This window comes from Mauremys reevesii, linkage group 3 (assembly GCF_016161935.1).
Source record: "Mauremys reevesii isolate NIE-2019 linkage group 3, ASM1616193v1, whole genome shotgun sequence".
Taxonomy (NCBI): domain Eukaryota; kingdom Metazoa; phylum Chordata; order Testudines; family Geoemydidae; genus Mauremys; species Mauremys reevesii.
The window spans coordinates 184,362,361-184,380,465 of NC_052625.1; the positions used below are offsets into that span (position 1 = coordinate 184,362,361).

At 43.1% G+C, this 18,105-nt stretch overlaps 1 protein-coding gene across 10 annotated transcripts in view; it reads right to left on the reverse strand.

Moving 5' to 3' along the window:
* Positions 1-7,282: 7,282 nt before the first annotated feature.
* CYRIA (CYFIP related Rac1 interactor A) overlaps positions 7,283-18,105 on the reverse strand; it is a 77,202-nt gene continuing 66,379 nt past the window's right edge. For all 10 annotated transcript variants that reach the window (XM_039530718.1, XM_039530724.1, XM_039530716.1 and 7 more), the window contains 3 exons: positions 16,561-16,687; positions 10,687-10,757; positions 7,283-9,938 (listed from right to left, as the gene is read on the reverse strand). In XM_039530718.1, coding sequence (XP_039386652.1) covers positions 9,875-9,938; positions 10,687-10,757; positions 16,561-16,687 — 262 coding nt within the window. In that variant the 3' untranslated portion in view covers positions 7,283-9,874. The remainder of the gene's footprint in view (positions 9,939-10,686; positions 10,758-16,560; positions 16,688-18,105) is intronic.

The window sequence follows — 18,105 nt, forward strand, 5'->3', positions numbered from 1 at the left end:
AGGTGGTGAATAGAGGTGGCTGGAAGGTGGAGAGCAGGTAGTCTACTGGATACAACTGGTCAAAAAATGTATTCCTCCTTCCCTCCAGCACACTGAAAGCTTTGACAAAATCAAAAATGTTTTTGTCAAACGTTTTACTAGAAAATCTCAACTTTTTGTTGAAAAGTTGCCAAAATGTTTTCAGCAACCAAAACCCCAAAATTTTCACCAAAAGCCTTCTGCAAACTTTTCATTGAGTCAAAAACCAAATTTTCCAACAGAAATAAAGTTTAAATGGAAACTTTTTGACCAATCCTAGGGCTCAGACCTCTACCCAGTGAAGTCAAGGGAACATTGCCGATTACATCGACAGATGCCGGCTCAGTCCTTTGGCAAGCAAGCAGCAGGGATTCAACACACACACACACACACAAAGATCCACAAAGGCACTTAGACATGCATAGCCCCACACTTAGATGCCTAAGTCTAAGTCTTAGATGGTCCTAAGTCACAGTTTTGGCACTACCGCAATCCACAACACTCCTGCCAAATCATGTAGGTGCCTATACTTACTTAGTGCCCAAGTTCTCAAAGTAAAAGTTCCCTTGATGCCTATGTTTCAGCCTTTGGGTATGCACGGTCCTACCTCTCTTAGATGTCCAGATGCCTCTCTCTTGCCTAAGTCCCAGAGCAATTCACTGCCCAGGGAAAGACAGGGATTCAGTCGCCTAAGTCTCAGGTCGGGTCTGATTTGGTAGGTGTGCTCAGAGGCCACCTACCAGATCAGGGTTTATTCAAAACTCAGCCGGAGGAGGTGCCCGTTTTATAACCTTTAGCCCAATGGTTAGAGCAGTCACCTGGGATATGGGGGAGACAAGTGCAATTCACCCCCACACCCCACCTAAGGGAGAGAAAGGATTTGAACAGGAGTCTCCCATCTCTCAGGAGAGGGATCTGAGATATTCTGATGTGGGCCTCCTCCAGTCTGTCCTGTTGAAGGCTGGGGGAAGAATGAGTATGATTTTGTAGTCCAGTGCGTAAAGCCCTCTGCTGAGAGGTGGAAGATCACAATTCAAATCCTTTCTTCCCTTGTGGTAAGAGGAGCAATTTGAATCTGGGTCACCTACATCCCAGGCAAGTGCACTAACCACTGAGCTAAATGTTATAAAGTACTCTGGCCATTTCAAGTAGAGCAAGACAGGCTCCTAACTCATTCTTCAAGAAGCACCTTAGGCACTGACTCCAGGTAGCTAGGCACTGCCTTGAAGCCTGAATTTAGTTTTGCCCACACTCCATTGGTCGGCATCCACCATTGATAAGCTTAGGTGGCTTCCTACCTAGTGTGCTGGCTTTTGCAGATTGCATTTTTAGGCATGATTCCCTCCATTCACAGTATTGGGAGCCTAGGTGCCTAATTTGTGGATTACAGTGTTGTTCCTGTGATTTTTCTGTGTGCCTAAAAGTTAGGCGCTGTCATGCTCAGCTTTGCAATGCCTAACTCCCTTTGTGGATCCCACCCATGGTCCTCAAACCTAAGATATGGTACAATGCTTCCAATGTGCTGAACTGAGCTGCTGTACTCTTTGCATGTGACCTAGCTTACGGAAATGAAAAATGATCATTCTATGCCCAATTGAGAATGTGGTGTCCCCAAACAAACAATTCCATTAGAAAATCATTCTGGTTGAAAGGAGATTAACGCTTACTGCAGTTAGCACCCAACCACATAAAAGCGTGCGTTGAAATGATAATCTTACTGTTGGCCAATCATAAATAACATAGATACTTAAAAAAAACCCCAGGATTTGAAATGTATTAAGGAGGCAAAAAAAAAAGGCAACATTATAAAACAGGACATTTTTTAACCTTGTGTCTTGCTTAACAATTTTTACAAAGTGGGGTAAATAAAGCATTTCCCAAATTTACATCAGCTGGCCCCTAAATTTAGATCAACTGGAACAAAGTCTAGGATATTATCTTTATTATCTTAATTAAACTCACCTTCATTCAGTCTAGTTCAGAAAATAACGGATTTTGTAGACATCTATTAATTTTTCTGAAACTTTTTTGATTGTTAATTTTTAGATTCAGTTTACAGACAGATTATGAGTAGAAGATTTCAACAAGATTCTCATGTTATATATTGAGCTGCACTAACAGAAGCCTAAATTTTATTAGTAATAAGTAACCATAAAGTAAACAAAGCTATAAAGCAGGGAAGAAGACAGCATGCCATCTACATTCCAGCAGGAGTGAAAACCTTTGAGCTTATTTTTCAAAGAATACGTTTCAAAAGTTTACTATAAAAAGAAGGGGAACAAACCCCATAGTTAGCCTTCACCCGCTGATTCCAAGAAACCAAGTGCTTTGACCGCTGTGTGCTGGGTCCTGGCTAAGGAACAGGACAGCCATGCTGGAAGAATGACTGGTGAGAAAAACTTCTTTGAACAAATGACTCTAGGTTATTGCGTTTTAGTCTCAGAAATGTATTTTTCCTTTTGTTTCTTTGCAATGCTTTCTTTCCCCATTCCTTATACTTGGTATCACTTAAACCTATGCCTTTTCTTAATAAAATTGTTTTAGTTTGATCTTAAACCAACTCAGTGCTTTGACTGAAGTGGAGGATTTCTCAACCCCCCTGTATGCTGCTCTGCATGGTCTCTTGAAAGAAACAGCAAAGTTGAGGAGGTTTTGTGGGTGCTACAATAGGAAGGGCTGGGCACTGCAGCAACAGACATTCTTGGGGAGAACTCAGAACTGGGGGAGTGTTGGTGTCACTCTGCAAGGAATAACCAGGCTGGTGGAAACCAGGATGAGGCTATTGTGCTGTGAGCACGCTATTGGTGTCAGGGCTCTGATATACAGGGCAGGCAGTAATAAAACCCCTTACTAGCCTGGGTTGGACCCCAAAGCTTCAAACCAGTCAATGCCACATAGAAGTTTAGCATTCTTGTTGTAATAATGTAATTTGTTTCCACATGTCCTCAGCACAAGCATCCTCAGTGTATACACTGAGAGGGACAGGGATGAGCAATTGGAGCCCATTAGCAAGGCCATCCTTCCACAAAGGGACAGTACAGTGAGCGTGCTTTGCTCTCACACAACAGAAGGAAGGTCACATGGAATGTTCCTGTTTGAATGTTGTGTGTAAGGACAGAGTTCATTGGAGGGACTGTCCCTACCCTCTCCTGACTCCCACTGTCATTGCTAAATAAAGGCCTTAACCTCTTTCCTTTCCCCTGTTCACTCCCTCTCTTCATAGGTGCCAGAGAGAACAGGAATTGCCCTCATCATGTACATACACTTGCAGCTCGGTGTTTAGTCAATCACTACAATTTAACCTCAGGCTTCAGAAGGTCACCTGCAAGGGTCAGGAAGGAATTTTCCCAATTCACATTTGGCCAGCTACATTCTGGGAATTTTTTTTTCCAACCTTCATCTGATACGAAGCATCAGATATTGGCCACAGCTGGAATCAGGCCACAGGATGAGATGAACCAATGCTCCAAGGAGGTACAAAGAATCCTCTCTCCCAGATGGTTAGCAGATGCTCCCATGCTCAGGCTCACACTGATTACCCACTATGGTATCAGGAAAGAATTTTCACCCAGGTCAGATTGGCAGGAACCTTGGAATTTTTTAGCGTTCCTCTGCAGCATAGAGCACTGATAATCTGCAAGGGTTATCTGAGCATGTCATCTAATCAATTCTCTGCTGTCATAGGGGCCGCAAGCATTGCTTGATCCATAATATTTCCTGGTACACAACTGACTCTGGCACACAACTGTTTAGTCTCCTGAACACTGAAATGTGAACTAGAACCTGGATTCTAATTTGGTCAAATAAACCCTCTTTGGAAAGATTCAGCAGCAAGTTGTCTTTTAATCTCATTTATTTAAGTGGGGCAGAAACTGGGTGAGTGGATTACCCCCCGTTTGTCAGTGGCAAGGCTGGGAAGAGAGCCCAGGAATCTGATTCTGAGACTCACTGCACCTGAGAGTTGGAGCATTATCTACATGAGAAGAATGTCTGGGATCAACAGGAGGGAGAGGGGGAGAGAGAGAAAGAGAAGTCCCAGCATGGCTGCCTATTGGATCAGGCCCACAGAAAACAGCTGCGGAGGAGTGCAGGATACCTCTTTTTAGGTTAGTGGTTACAACACTAGTCCATGATATGAGACCCCAAGGGACAAATTCAGAGCTGGGATATGAATCCATGTCTCCCAGCTGAGTGCTTTAACTACTGCATTGTAGGATATTCTGGGATGGGTCTCTCCTGTTGAAGCTGTTCTACTTTGTATGAAATACTTAAATAGTCATTGTGTGAGAGAATGAGTGAGATAATGACTATAGCCCAGTGGTTAGGAGCACTCACCTGGAAGATAAAGGTTCAGTTCCTGCTCTAATTAATATGTAAGTACTTGCACTTGTTCTATGATAAATGGTGGTGTGACACATGATTAGAAAGGGCTAAGCATCCTGCAGGATGAATGACTCGAATTCAGCCCTTAGACATATGTGGAGATAACATTTGTGTTTTTGTGTATTTACATATACACCTCTACCTCGATATAACACTAATTTGGATAGAACACGGTAAAACAGCGCTCTGAGGGGGGTGGGGCTGTGCACTCCAGCTGATCAGGGCAAGTTCGATATAACGTGGTTTCACCTATAACGCAGTAAGATTTTTTGGCTCCCGAGGAAAGCGTTATATCGAGGTAGAGGTGTATAGGTAGTGGTCAACAGTGTAATCAACAGTCCCTGTCTATGCTGTATTCTGTTAATTCAGAGATCAAAAGAACATCTTAACATTTAAATGAACTGTAAACATAGGATGTATTCATTTCTCTTTGAAATGTATAGCAAATAATCTGTGAATGATGGGAAAACAGGCAATTGCCTTATGTTAATCTATGCAAATTACCAGGTGATCCTTAGGAAGTAAATCTACTTCAATGTCTCTCTGGCTGCCTATTGTTTATCCAGGACAGTAAGGTCAAGTGGATGCTAGAACATTGTATAAAAGACACTTGGGGTCCTGATCCTGTCATCTCAGATCTGCTTAAGTTTCATCAGGGGGAAGTTTGAGTTGCACAATTGAGATCTCATTTAATCTGAAACACCCTGAATAGGATATTGGACATTGGACTATAATCTATGGACTAAATTCTAAAATAACTCTTTGCAACTACAAAGCTCACGCTCTCTGCTATGAATCTGAACCTCAAGAATTGAACTCACATCTGTATGTATATTGATCTTTTAACCATTCTCTCTTTTCTTTTCTAATAAATTTTAGTTTGGTTAATAAGCATTGCTTGTAAGCGTGTATTTGGGTAAGATCTGGAATAGTCATTAACCTGGGAGGTAATGTGTCCCATCTTATGGGATTGGTAGAACCTTTTTGTATGATGAATAAGATTTTCATTAATCCTCATCATATCTGACTTGGGTGAGTAGGTGGAGGCCTGAAGCTGGGTTGCTTTAAGGGAACTGCGCTGTTGACTCCTGAGTAACCAGTGAGGTATAACAGAAGCTGTTTTGTGCTGGCTTGGTAAATCTCAATATTGGAATAGCCACCAGCTTTGGGGATTGCCTGCTCCATTCTTTGCAGTTCAGCCTAACTGAGTGACTTCAGCTGACTCCCCTGTGATTCCGGTCACAGGACAAGAAAGGTGTGTCCATAGACACACCGTGGACTTTAACATCCAGGTGTGTCTATGGATACACCTTTCTTGTCCTGTAGGCATACTTCCAAAACCACCTCAGATTTAAGATGCCCAGCTGCAAACAAAGTCAGTGGGAGTTGAGTCTCCAACTCACTGAAGTTTCTTTGAAAATGCCACCCCAAATCTTTTAAATATATCTTGGTCAATTTAATTGGTATATACAATACGTGGTTTTGAAAAAAAAAAAAAGTTTGAATAGTTTCATTTTGCCTTTCCAGCCTCTTTGTTCCAAGGGTAGTAGTTTTAGGGCAAAAGGAGAGATGGAGATGGGAAAATGGACACATTACTGCTTCTATCATCAATTTTCCTCCTCAAAAGAAATTAGCCACTCACATCGATTCAACATGCAGCCTGAATGCACCACACCCTGCCATAGGCAGTGGCAGAAAGTTATAGCCACATGTGTACATTGCCTAGCACAATGGACCTTGACTCTACATTTGGGCACCATATTAAAAATGATTCAATTAAACATTTGAACTTTCTCCAAGAATAGCAAGCTATTTAAGACTCTGCATTGCCTCAGAGCTTATGGTAGCCAGTTTTTATTTTGTTATAATATAGGATGACGTAGTAGTAATCAAATGTCAAGCAGCTTAAAAACAATTAAAAATGTAAGGTAAAAGTTGGAGGCTTTTTCTTGTATAAAGTCCACCACATAGAAAGGTACATTATACTCTCCTGGGGCAATTCTGTGCCAAAAAGTTAAAAATTCTGTGCTAAAAAATTAAAAATTCTGCATATTTTATTTGTCAGAACAACACTATATAATCATGGCAATTATTTTGGTAATTTATTTCAAAATAAATATCAGCAACTATGTTCAACAATACAGACACAAAAAAATTCCCCAAGGAGTAGAGAGTTAAGGAAACCTCTACAACAACTCAATTCCTATTTCTCTACCCTCTTCCCCCCAGAGCCCACCCGGGGGGCCAGACATTCACAGCCATTCTTCCCAGAGGCCAGCTGCAAGGCCTCCCCCAACCCAGGACTCCTGGAGCCATTGCCCCCAAAGCTCAGCTGTGCCTCCCCCCTCACCCACCCAGACACCTCCTACCCCACTAGAGCCCAGTGATCCATAGGCAGAAACATCCTGATGCTGGGTCCTAGGCTGGAATGGAGTTTCCTGCATGCCACCTCTTTCCTTCAAGGCATGCTGGGAACTGTAGCTACCAGGAATCCTACAGCTCCCTCCCCTTCTCCACAGCAGCATCTTCTATTTGTGAGCTGGGCTCTGCTGGGTCTAGCGCTCCTTAGTGGCTGCTGGCAGCCCAAGCTCATTTCTCAGGTAGAGGGAGAAGGAAATTCTGAGCATAATACTAATTTCTGTGCTAATTCTACTTTCCGCAATGGAGCAGAATTTCCTCAAGAGTAATTATATAGGATACATTCAACCAGCAGAGCTGTTCAAGTGTCTAACAACTGTAGTATCTGTAATATTACTGGTATAAAAAAGTATAACATTTATAAATTGGGTATATTTGGGGATATTGAATGGAACTTTCAAATGTCAATCCATACCCTCCTTTCTTATTACCCACTGTATAAATACAGACAATACAAATGGTATGAATGTACCAAACTTTTTATTATTTCAAACAAACTTCTGTACAAAATAGCCCCGTCACACCAGGCAAAGAAATGCACTGACATTTGCAAACAGCACATGACAACTTTAAGAATGCTTTCAGGTTTACATTTTTCTTCATTACACAGCTCTCCTCTTTTGGCAAGTATTAACTTTAGCAAATAAAGAACCTATCAGATCCACTATGAATCTGTAGTCCATTTAGCTGACAATGGTGAAAGTACTTTTTTTACATTTGGTAAATATCCCTATATTAAACTGTTTCTAATGACATCTGAGTACTCAGCAGCAGCTGCATAGCAGAGTCAGAAGCATTATTATCTGTATTACATTAGCTTCTAGAGGCCCCAATCAGAATTGAGGCCTCAAAGTAATAAGTGCTGTGTAAATATACAACAGAAGGCAATCCCTACCCCGAAGAGCTTACAAACTAAATACTGCCTAGGAACTGACATTGATAAGTAGCTTTGTAGGAGTGCAGTACAGTTTCTAGTGTGCAGCGTTATACCTCCAAAATATCAAAGGGCCACATTTTCTGAAGTACATTCATGAAAACTCCAGTGACTGCACACAAATTCCAATATGTATACAGATACACAAATCAGAGTTTATACATATGCCTTAGAGTTTACATGCAAACGTGTAAGCCAAACGCAAAATTTAGTGCAGGTTTTTGAAAACGTGATCCTCTCTGCTAGAAAATTCACTGCTGCTGCAGGTCACTCAGACACTCAAAAGAGCACTTTGCTGGTTTTAGCAAAAGACCTCTATTCCTTTGACTGGAGAAACCAAGAACAAATGCAACCCAGTGAGGAACTCAACTTCTTGAAAGTTTAAGTCACTTTTGAAAACAACGGTTAAGTAAGCAACTGAAACTTCTCAGTTTTCACATGGTATTGGCTGATAAAAAGTACTATAAAAGGAGTTTGATTTTAAGGGAGTTTACAAATAGCCCAACTCCCAAACACAGTCAAACCCTCTTTATATCACTCCTGCTCTAATGAGGCCAGGTTTACACTAGAAACTTTTGCTGACATAATAATGTCAGTTAGGGGTGAGGGTCTTTACAATATTTTTATATCAGCAGAAGGCTCTAGTACAGACAGTTATACCAGCAAAAAGGCTTTTTGCCCATTTAAGGTATGTCTACACTACAATAAGAGACCTGCAACTGGCCCATGGTGTGGGGATTGGGGCTATAAAATTGCAGTGTAGACATTCAGGCTTGGGTTAGAACCAGTAGCATAGCTAGGGGGGGATGTCAATTTCCTGGCACCTTTGTACTCACCCGGGGGAGAGAGAACAACAAACAACAACAACAAAAAAGGCACCACCCACTGTGACGCTTTTATTTTACTCAGTCAGCGGCACTCCGGGTCTTCGGCGGTGGGACCTTCACTCGCTCCGTGGGTCTTCGGTGGCATTTTGGCAGCAGGTCCTTCAGTGCCGCCGAAGACCCCCCAGAGCAAGTGAAAGGCCCGCTGAAGACCCGGAGCGCCGCTGGGTGAGAAAAAGTGCTGCAGTGGGTGGCACTTTTTTTTTTTTTTTTTTAAATCGCTCCCCGTTCCCTCCACCTGGCTACACCACTGATTAGAACCCATAGTCTGGGACCCTGCAAGGGGGAAGGGTCCTCGGCTCCAGCCCAAGACCCAACATCTATACTGCTATTTTATAGCCTGCAGCCCATGCCCTTTGAGACAGTGTCAGCTGACCTGGGCCAGCTGCAGGTGTTTTATTTCAGTGTAGACAGACCCTTAGATTTCATTTGGGGAACTGGCATAAGCTTTCTAACGTACACAAGGCTTTAGTACTTCCTCATTATTCTCCAAGCTTCAGGCATTAGGCCTAAGAGTATTTTTCTTATTCAGTAATACAAGCTTGTCTGAATCTGAGGATAGTCTTGAACTGCATTTTATAAGTAAATACATTAAACCTGAAACAGGATATTAATTTCTCAACTGTGGAACGGCAAGGGTTACAGAATAAACCAAAGAGACACAATGTCTTCTTTGGCAAGAGAATTTGTTGGCTGTTTTCAGCCAAGCAAGAATGCGCAGTAGGTGGCCACTTTTCCTTCTGCCTAATACAAAACATGTTGTGTCTCATGCAATGGTGCGGAACATTCAAATGACCTTCAGTCCATAAAAACTCAATGGAGAACTTTATGTAAAACTAAATTTCCAACAGCACAATAAAAAAATAAATGAGACAATTTCACTTTTAATTTTAATTCACATTCAATTTCTCCTGCAAGATTTCACCCCTAGGGTTTAGTCTATTTGACCTCCATTTTGTCCTTACTACTGCTTACTTCTGTGAAAGAGGCAGTTTTTTTGGATTAAACAAACACAGACAACAACAGATAGATGTAGTTGAAGTATAATGTAAAAAGATAAGGCCGACATGTAAATAGAGATTGTGCTATATAAAGTCAGTCATGTTATGACTAAAGATTCATAGATTTCAGTGATGTGAAGAACATACACACAAGTATTAACAGCAATCTGTATTAAATTATGTAAACATACACATCTTCTGTGATCAATACATAGATCCACTTGTCTCAGAAGGGACTACTGAAGCATCGCTCGAATTTGCTTGGAAGTAGATTCATCATTCAGGTGTTTTGTAGTGAACCTAGAAATTATAAATACAAAGTGAAAGCGTAATACACAAATAATGAACATGAATTAGGACATCATCAAAGCTTTGTTATCTGTTCTGCAAATTAATATGAAGTTTTACTAAATGTAGGAGGCTTACGTATATTAAACATGGTTTCCTCACTTTCCCTACAGAAAACAAAGCGATTGCTGGGAACATAACTCTAAAATGGAAGATGTAATTGTATGGTTTGATATTAACAATTTCATAGAAGCCAGTCAGTGGTTCCATTACCATTCATTCATTTCATCCCCATTACAAATCTCAAAACAATCTCATTAATTTTGTTAAGAAATAATCTAAATATATTTAGCTCTTTTGGAATCTTCGTTTAGTACACGTGTGCCAAAGGCAGCACGCGAGCTGATTTTCAGTGGCACTCACACTGCCTGGGTCCTGCCACTGGTTCGGGGGGCTCTGCATTTTAATTTAATTTTAAATGAAGCTTCTTAAACATTTTAAAAACCTTGTTTACTTTACATACAACAATAGTTTAGTTATATATTATAGACTTATAGAAAGAGACCTAAAAACGTTTAATTTAAGGTTTCATGTGCCAGTAATACATTTTGAGTGAATAAATGAAGACTCGGCACACCACTTCTGAAAGGTAGCCGACCCCTGGTTTAGTACATCTACTTACCTTAGATATGTGCATGCCTCCTTGCCCCCTTATCATATGGCCTGAGCACCTCATACCATACTCTACTTCCATACATACCTGAGAGCATTCAGAAGGCCTTCCACGGTATCAGGAGGCTGCTCCTTTAAAACTTTTATGTACCCCTTCATCTAGAAACAGAAGCATATGACTATTGAACAATACAGAATTTGCAGTATATGAAAACAGATAAAAACCTAACCAATACAGGTCAGCTTTATTTCCAAATATGTCTCATACAGCCAGTGAGCATGAACAGTAAAATGTCATTATATTAAAAAATGTGCAAGGGTGATGGACCCCAGAGTTCAGGCTCCAGCCCAAGCCAGAATGTCTACACAGCAATTTTTAGCCCTACAACCCATGCCAGAGAAGAAGAGCAGCTCTGTGTGGCTCAAAAGCTTGTTTCTCTCACCAATGGATGTTGGTTGGTCCAATAAAATGTATTACCACACCCACCATGTCTCTAATATCCTGGGACCGACACAACTACAACTAAACTGAATACCACATTATGGAGATGTGTCTATTTCTCAAACTCTAATTGGGAACGGGGTTTTTTTTTGGGGGGGGGGGTGGGAAGGGGAAGGGGAAAAGAAACGAGACTATAATTTAATGGTTTGGGCACTGGCTGGAATGTGGGAAACCCAGGTTAAATTCCTGCCCCACCTGATTCCAAACAGAATTTTTCATCCCAGGTCACTTCAAAATCAGGCAGAGCAGAGACTTGAATCTGGGTATCCCAAATCCCCAGCCACTATCCTAACCACCAGGCGATGGCCATACAAAACCCCGTACCTTTTTCCCTGACAATTTTGGTTTTTGCAAAAACATGAAAAATGTTTTGTTTTTGTTCCAAAGCAGAATGAAAACAAATTTCAAAACCTCAAAATCTGTTGGGAAACAGAATTGTCGTCCTTAGGACAGCTCTACTGCCGAGACCCATTGCAGAGTTTTAACCACAAGTCAGTCTTTCCTCTCAATTTGAGATAATAATGTGTGTCTAAATCTGTAGGTGGATAAATGGAAGTTCAGTTAAGCACTTCCCAGACTCTTTTAACTAGCGCTAAGTCTATGGATTAGCTGCACAAGATGATCTGGAAAATGTCTAAGCCTTTACTCACTGAGTAATCAAATGGACATTAGCCAATTGCTCATTCTCCCTGTATGGAAAATCCAGTTGAGCTCGCAGCAATCCACGGATAGATGGGGGCAGCCTAAGGGAGAAGCTATGCCCAAAACAGTCACCAAGTTACTCGGCAGGAAAGTGGCTTTTCTCCAAAAACAGAGACAATCAGAACCTAGGACACTCGGAAGGTAAGAAAGGGTTCATTTGCTCCATTGTCTCTAGGATGCGCCAAAACTTTTTCCAAGAGATTGCTGGCTTGGAAAGGAGAATTGCCTTCTGCAGAAAACTGACCCTTCATTTCAATAGACCCATCTGAAATACTGAAAGTATTCATGCACTTTACTCTTGAAATTAAGATTTAGGTCCCCTTTGCACACACTAAAATCTGACTTGAGTATCTCCTGCCTGCCAATTCCTTTTTACTTTGTATCTAGCTACCTACACAGTTAAACTTGGATTACAATACATAGTAAAGTGCCAGGCAAATGATCCCCATTCATTTGATAAAAGCATTGTGAAACAATCATCATATCATATACAACTGAGCTTTTGGCAACATTTCAAGTCTTATTTCTGTGGCAGCATGGTCCATTGGGTAAGACACTGGAATCAGTAAACATGGTCCCACTTCTACCACTGACCTTGAGAAAGTCAATTTGCCTATATGTGCCTCAATTTCCCCACTGTAATATGGAGTCAGTGAAAGAGTCTTTGTAATGTGCTTTGAGATCTACAGATGAAACTATTATGAAAGCTAATATTACTATAAAAACAGATGCACAATTTTTTTTGAAAATGGTCAGTTTTTCATATGTGGGAGGGAAAGCTGTTATGGAAAAGGTAACTGTCTTTTTTTCCTTAACTGGTGTTCTTCGAGATGTGTTGCTCCTGTCTATTCCAAAATAGATGTGCGTGCTCGCCACGTGCACCGGTGTCGGAAGTTTTTCCCCCTAGCAGTACCCGTAGGGGAGTGCCCCAGCGACCCCTGGAGTGGCGCCTCCATGGTGTGGTATAAAGGGCGCTGTGCACTCAGCCCACCCTCAGTTCCTTCTTGCCAGACAACTCCGACAGAGGGGAAGGGGGGCCGGGTTGTGGAATAGACATGAGCAACATCTCGAAGAACACCAGTTACGGAAAAGGCAAGTGTCTTTTCTTCTTCAAGCGATTGCTCATGTATATTCCACAATAGGTGATTCTAAGCTATATCTGTTGGAGGTGGGAAGGAGTTCACAAACTCTCGGGATGGAGAACGGCCCTGCTGAACCCGGCTTCCTTCCTGGTCTGAGAGACAATTGTATAATGTGAGGTGAACGTGTGAACTGAAGACCACGTGGCAGCCCTATAAATGTCCTGAATGGGAACATGGGCCAAAAAGGCAGCCGTCGAGGCCTGCGCCCTAGTCGACTGTGCCTTCACAATTGGTGGTGGAGGAATTCCCACCAGATCATAACAGGTACGGATGCAAGAGGTGATCCAGTTGGAGAGCCGCTGAGTGGAGATCAGCTGACCTTTCACGTGCTCAGCCGAGGCGATGAACAGTTGCGAGGACTTACTGAACATCTTAGTCCACTCCAGGTAAAAAGCCAGAGCCCGTCTCACGTTCAACTCGTGAAGGTGGCGCTCCTCACTTGATGCATGGGGCTTGGGGCAGAGGACTCTCAGAAAAATGTCCTGACCTGTGTGATAGGCAGAGACCACCTTCGGGGGGAAAGAAGGGTGTGGGCGGAGCTGGACCTTATCTTTAGGAAACACCGTGTATGGGGGCTTGGAGGTCAGGGCCCTGAGTTCCGAGACCCGCCTAGCCAACGTGATCGCAACCAGGAAGGCCACCTTCCACGAGAGGTGTGACCAGGAGCACGTGGCTAGCGGCTCAAATGGGGGCCCCATGAGGTGGGTCAACACCAGGTTTAGGTCCCACTGCGGGCCTGGGGGCCTAACATATGGGAAGAGATGATCCAACCCCTTAAAGAATAGGCCAGTCATAGCATGGGAGAATACCGTGTGGCCCTGCACTGGCAGATGGAAGGCCGATATGGCAGCCAGGTGCACCTTGATTGACGAGGGCGCCAGGCCCTGGGCTCTAAGGCGAAGGAGGTAGTCCAGAATAAACTGGATTGGGGCGGCCACCGGAGAAACACCCCACTCGTCTGCCCATATGGAAAACTGAGACCACTTTGCTAAGTAGGTTCGGCGCGGGCCGCCTGCTTTCAAGGAACCCCTTCTGAGCACGTCCCTTCCTAACCATCAAGCAGCCAAGCTGTGAGGTGGAGTGCCGCTAGGTTGGGGTGGAGGCGGCGGCCCTGGTCCTGGGAGAGCAGGTCCAGGCAGGACGGCAACGGCCACGGAGGTGGGTGGGAGGGGGCGACCTCCAGCCCTGTGAGGGTCCAGTACCAATGCTGCCTGGGCCACGTCGGGGCAATCAGAAGGACCCGGTCCTTGTTCATCTTTATCTTTTCCAGGACCTTGCCAATCAGTGGGAATGCGGGAAAGGCATTAGAGAAACTGGCTTGATCAGGACAGGAGGAAGGCATTGGAGATAGTGCCTCGTTCCAGCCCTCCCCAGAGCAGAATGGGGGACAGCGACGGCGCTGAGGAGTTGCGAACAGGTCCACCTGGGGAGTTCCTCACACTTGGAAAAAAAGTCTGTGCATCACCTCTGGGTGGAGAGACCACTTGTGCTGAGAGAAGTCCCTGTTCAAGTGATTCGCCCACACATTCCGCATGCCCGGCAGATGGAAGGCCTGTAGGCAGATGTCATGGGCTATACAAAAAAGTCCCACAGCCTGAGGGCTTCGCGGCAGAGGATTGGGCCCCGCCCGCCTTGCCTGTTGATGTAGAACATCGAGGCTGTGTTGTCCGTGAGGACCCTGACCACCCAGCCCTCCTGGTGCGAGTGGAAGGCCATGCATGCCAGCCGTACTGCCCTGAGCTCCTTGACGTTTATGTGGAAGGTCAGATCCTGGGCCAACCACAGACCTTGGGTTTGAATGTTCCCCACATGGGCCCCCCATTCCAGGTCCGATGTGTCAGACACCAGTTCCAGCAACAGGGAACTGCCCCTGAACCGGACCCGTTGGAGCATATTTCTCAGGGAGGACCACCACCGTACGGAGGTGATCACTGGCTTGGGCACTGTGAGGACTTTGTCCATCCTGTCTCTGGCCTGGGAGAACTCCAAGGCCAACCAGAGCTGGAGAGACCTCATCCTGAGTCTGGTGTGATGGATCCCATATGTGCATGCCAACATGTGACCCAAGAGCTGGAGGCATGCTCTGGCTGTTGTCGCCGGAAACCTTGTGACCATGCCGATGAGCCCCTTCAGGGTCTCAAATCTATCCGGTGGGAGGGAGGCTCTGACCGATGAGGCGTCCACGACCGCCCCGATAAACACTAGTCCTGGTACAACGCATAATGTGGACTTAGTGTTGTTTACCAATAGGCCCAAAGTGGTGCACATGGACAGAAGAAGCGCCATGTGATCCCGCATCTGCGACCAGAAGCTGCCCTTGACCAACCAGTCATCCAGATAGGGGAAGATCTGGACCCCCTGGTGCCTGAGGTAGGCCACCACCACCAACATACATTTTGTGAATATCCTGGAGGCAGTGGACAAGCCAAAGGGGAGGACCATAAATTGGTAGTGTTCCCGCCCCACCATGAAATGGAGGAAGCATCTGTGCCCCTTGAATATATGAATGTCGAAGTACACGTCCTGCAGATCGAGGGTGGCGTACCAGTCCCCGGGATCCAGGGAGGGGATGATGGAGACTAGGGAGACCATGCAGAACTTGAGCTTCACCATGTACTGGGTTCAGGCCTCGCAGGTCCAAGATGGGCCTGAGCCCCCCTTTGGCTTTTGGGATAAGGAAATAGTGGGAGTAGTACTCCTTGCCTTTGAACTGCCCCAGTACTGCTTCCCAGGAGCTGCCCACCTCTTGCTCGAGCAGAGCCTCATGCGAGGGTTCCCCCAGGAGGGACGGGGGAAGGAGGTGGTTGGAGGGTAAACAGCGTAAACAGTCCGCATGCTCGGCTAAGCTAAGCTCAGCACAGCACGGGTACCACTATGGGTACCATACACTGAACGAACAAGCAGTTTTGGGGACGAGCGCCCCTTATACTGCACCATGGAAGCACCACTCCAGGGGTCACCGGGGTGCTTCCCTGGGGGTACTGATAGGGGAAAAAACTTCCAGTACTGGTGCATGTGGCGAGCACGCACACCTATTGTGGAATATACATGAGCAATCACTCGAAGAACTTTTATTCTTTTGTCACTTGCAGTTTAGTTTTGTTGAAGGTTAGCCGTTTAACTGATTGTAGATTTAAGTTTTTCAAAAGCACCTTGGATAAATAGGTAGGTACTTTTTCCTGTATGTAAGACATTAAAGGTTGACTTCACTTCATGACTATGTTCACCAAAACTTAAACTAAAACCTCTCAGTCAGCATTAAACAGATCAAACTTTAGGCTTAGTTTGGGTCTCAGCCAAAATAGTAACCACACACAATAGCTAGTTATTTAGATTAGAAACACTTCCAAAAAAAAGAGAGAATTTTAGAACTGACAAATTACAAGGTTAGTTTATCCCAGAATGTCAACACTGCAATTTTACTGTAATAGAACAGCTAGTAAAGGAACAGAACTGGCTTCCTACAAGACAAATGAGCAACAGTGTCTGATACAAGATTCAACAACTGAAAATGATTTGTATAAAAGCCTAAACTTCTATGGAAGAAATCTATAGACAAACAATTTTGCAAACGTACAGAGCATTAAAAAAAATCTTTGTTGTAAATTATGCTTACGTCAATCTTTGATGTCTTAGAAAAAGCTCCCACAGGATGAACGTGATCATAGAGAATAATAACGCCCACCATTACTCTCATGCAGAACATAAGAGTCTTTTCACTGGTGAACCGACTTCTGTATTCTCTGGAAAATAAAAAAAAATAATTCTTGACTGATTCTGCATAGCACAATTTTATTCTTTCATGTGTTTCACATGAGAACTTTATTCTCAAACTAGAGTATTAGTGCATGGAAATCCCCAAACTGATATAATAGCATTAAAAGTGTAAATCAATAAGCTTTTAAGGAAACCAAAACCAGTAATGATCCTTGAATCAATCAACTTGGCAGTTTAGAGAGAGAGAGAGAGAAAACAACTGATGGACAATTTTACTGTACTACTACCTCTTCAAAGATCATATTAATCGCCTCTATGAAAATATGAATTTTAGACATTTACTGGAGGTCTCCACAGATATGGAAGGTTATAAAGGTAGACAATGCTCATTATTCACTATTAGAACGCCAAAACAATAGGAACTCAAAGTAAAGCTACTTCTGTTGTTTAAATATGAGTAGTGAACAGGTAACATTCCTATCAAGATTTTATTTGCCTTTTAAATGGTACCCTAAGTATGTGGATTGCCAAGTTAAACAGTCACAACAACAGTTACTCCTTGAAATTATCATCAGGAAGGTGAAAAATGAATTGAGCAGAAAAGAGGCCTGAGACTAGTCTGTGTTGTATTTCTCAACTACCTTCCTACATCAGAGGTTCAGATTAACTCCTTTATTGTTTTAATTAATGACTTTTCTGCTGATTTCTTAAATGAAAGTCAGCAATAGGAGAATGGTGAACCTTGTTAATTTCCAAAACAGAGTTCAGGAATTCAAAGTAAAGGAAATGTAAAGTACAGCTTCTATTTTCTCTTGTTTAAATAATGTAGTAACAATAATAGCATATAATCAGAAACAGGCTATGAGCACTTATATCTGGAAATGTCTGATAACTATTCAGCTGTCTCCTTTATGATTTAAAAAAGCAATGTTAAAATTATGCTTTTAAAAAAGTTTAGGTGGTATTTTCAAAAGCAATCAGCATTTGCCTAACTCTGCTTCATATAAGTTTTGCCACTGACTTCATTTGAAGCAGACAGGACAAAGCTGTGCAATTTTGAAAGTGTCCCATTTCTTATTTTATTATCTTAAAAAAAAACAGTTGTACCAGGATGGCAATACAGTCTCTTGCAAACAATAACTGTAGCCAATCTAGGGATAGGCATATTATCAGTGAAAACATCTGCTCCTGACCCTGAGTGGCCAACACACACAAAACACACACCCCTTTAAGCTTATCAACTGGAATTCCATTACACCTATTAGCCACTCTATCTGAATGATTTTAATTCCTTAAATTTTCCTCAATTATGCAACCTTTCTGTAAGCGCATGGGCCTAAATTTTGAAAAGCGACTGATTAAGGGGTCAAGATGGGTATGAAAAATTTGATGCACTCAAAATAAAGAAGCGGATACTTAACACTCATGTAAATCAGCTTCTAAT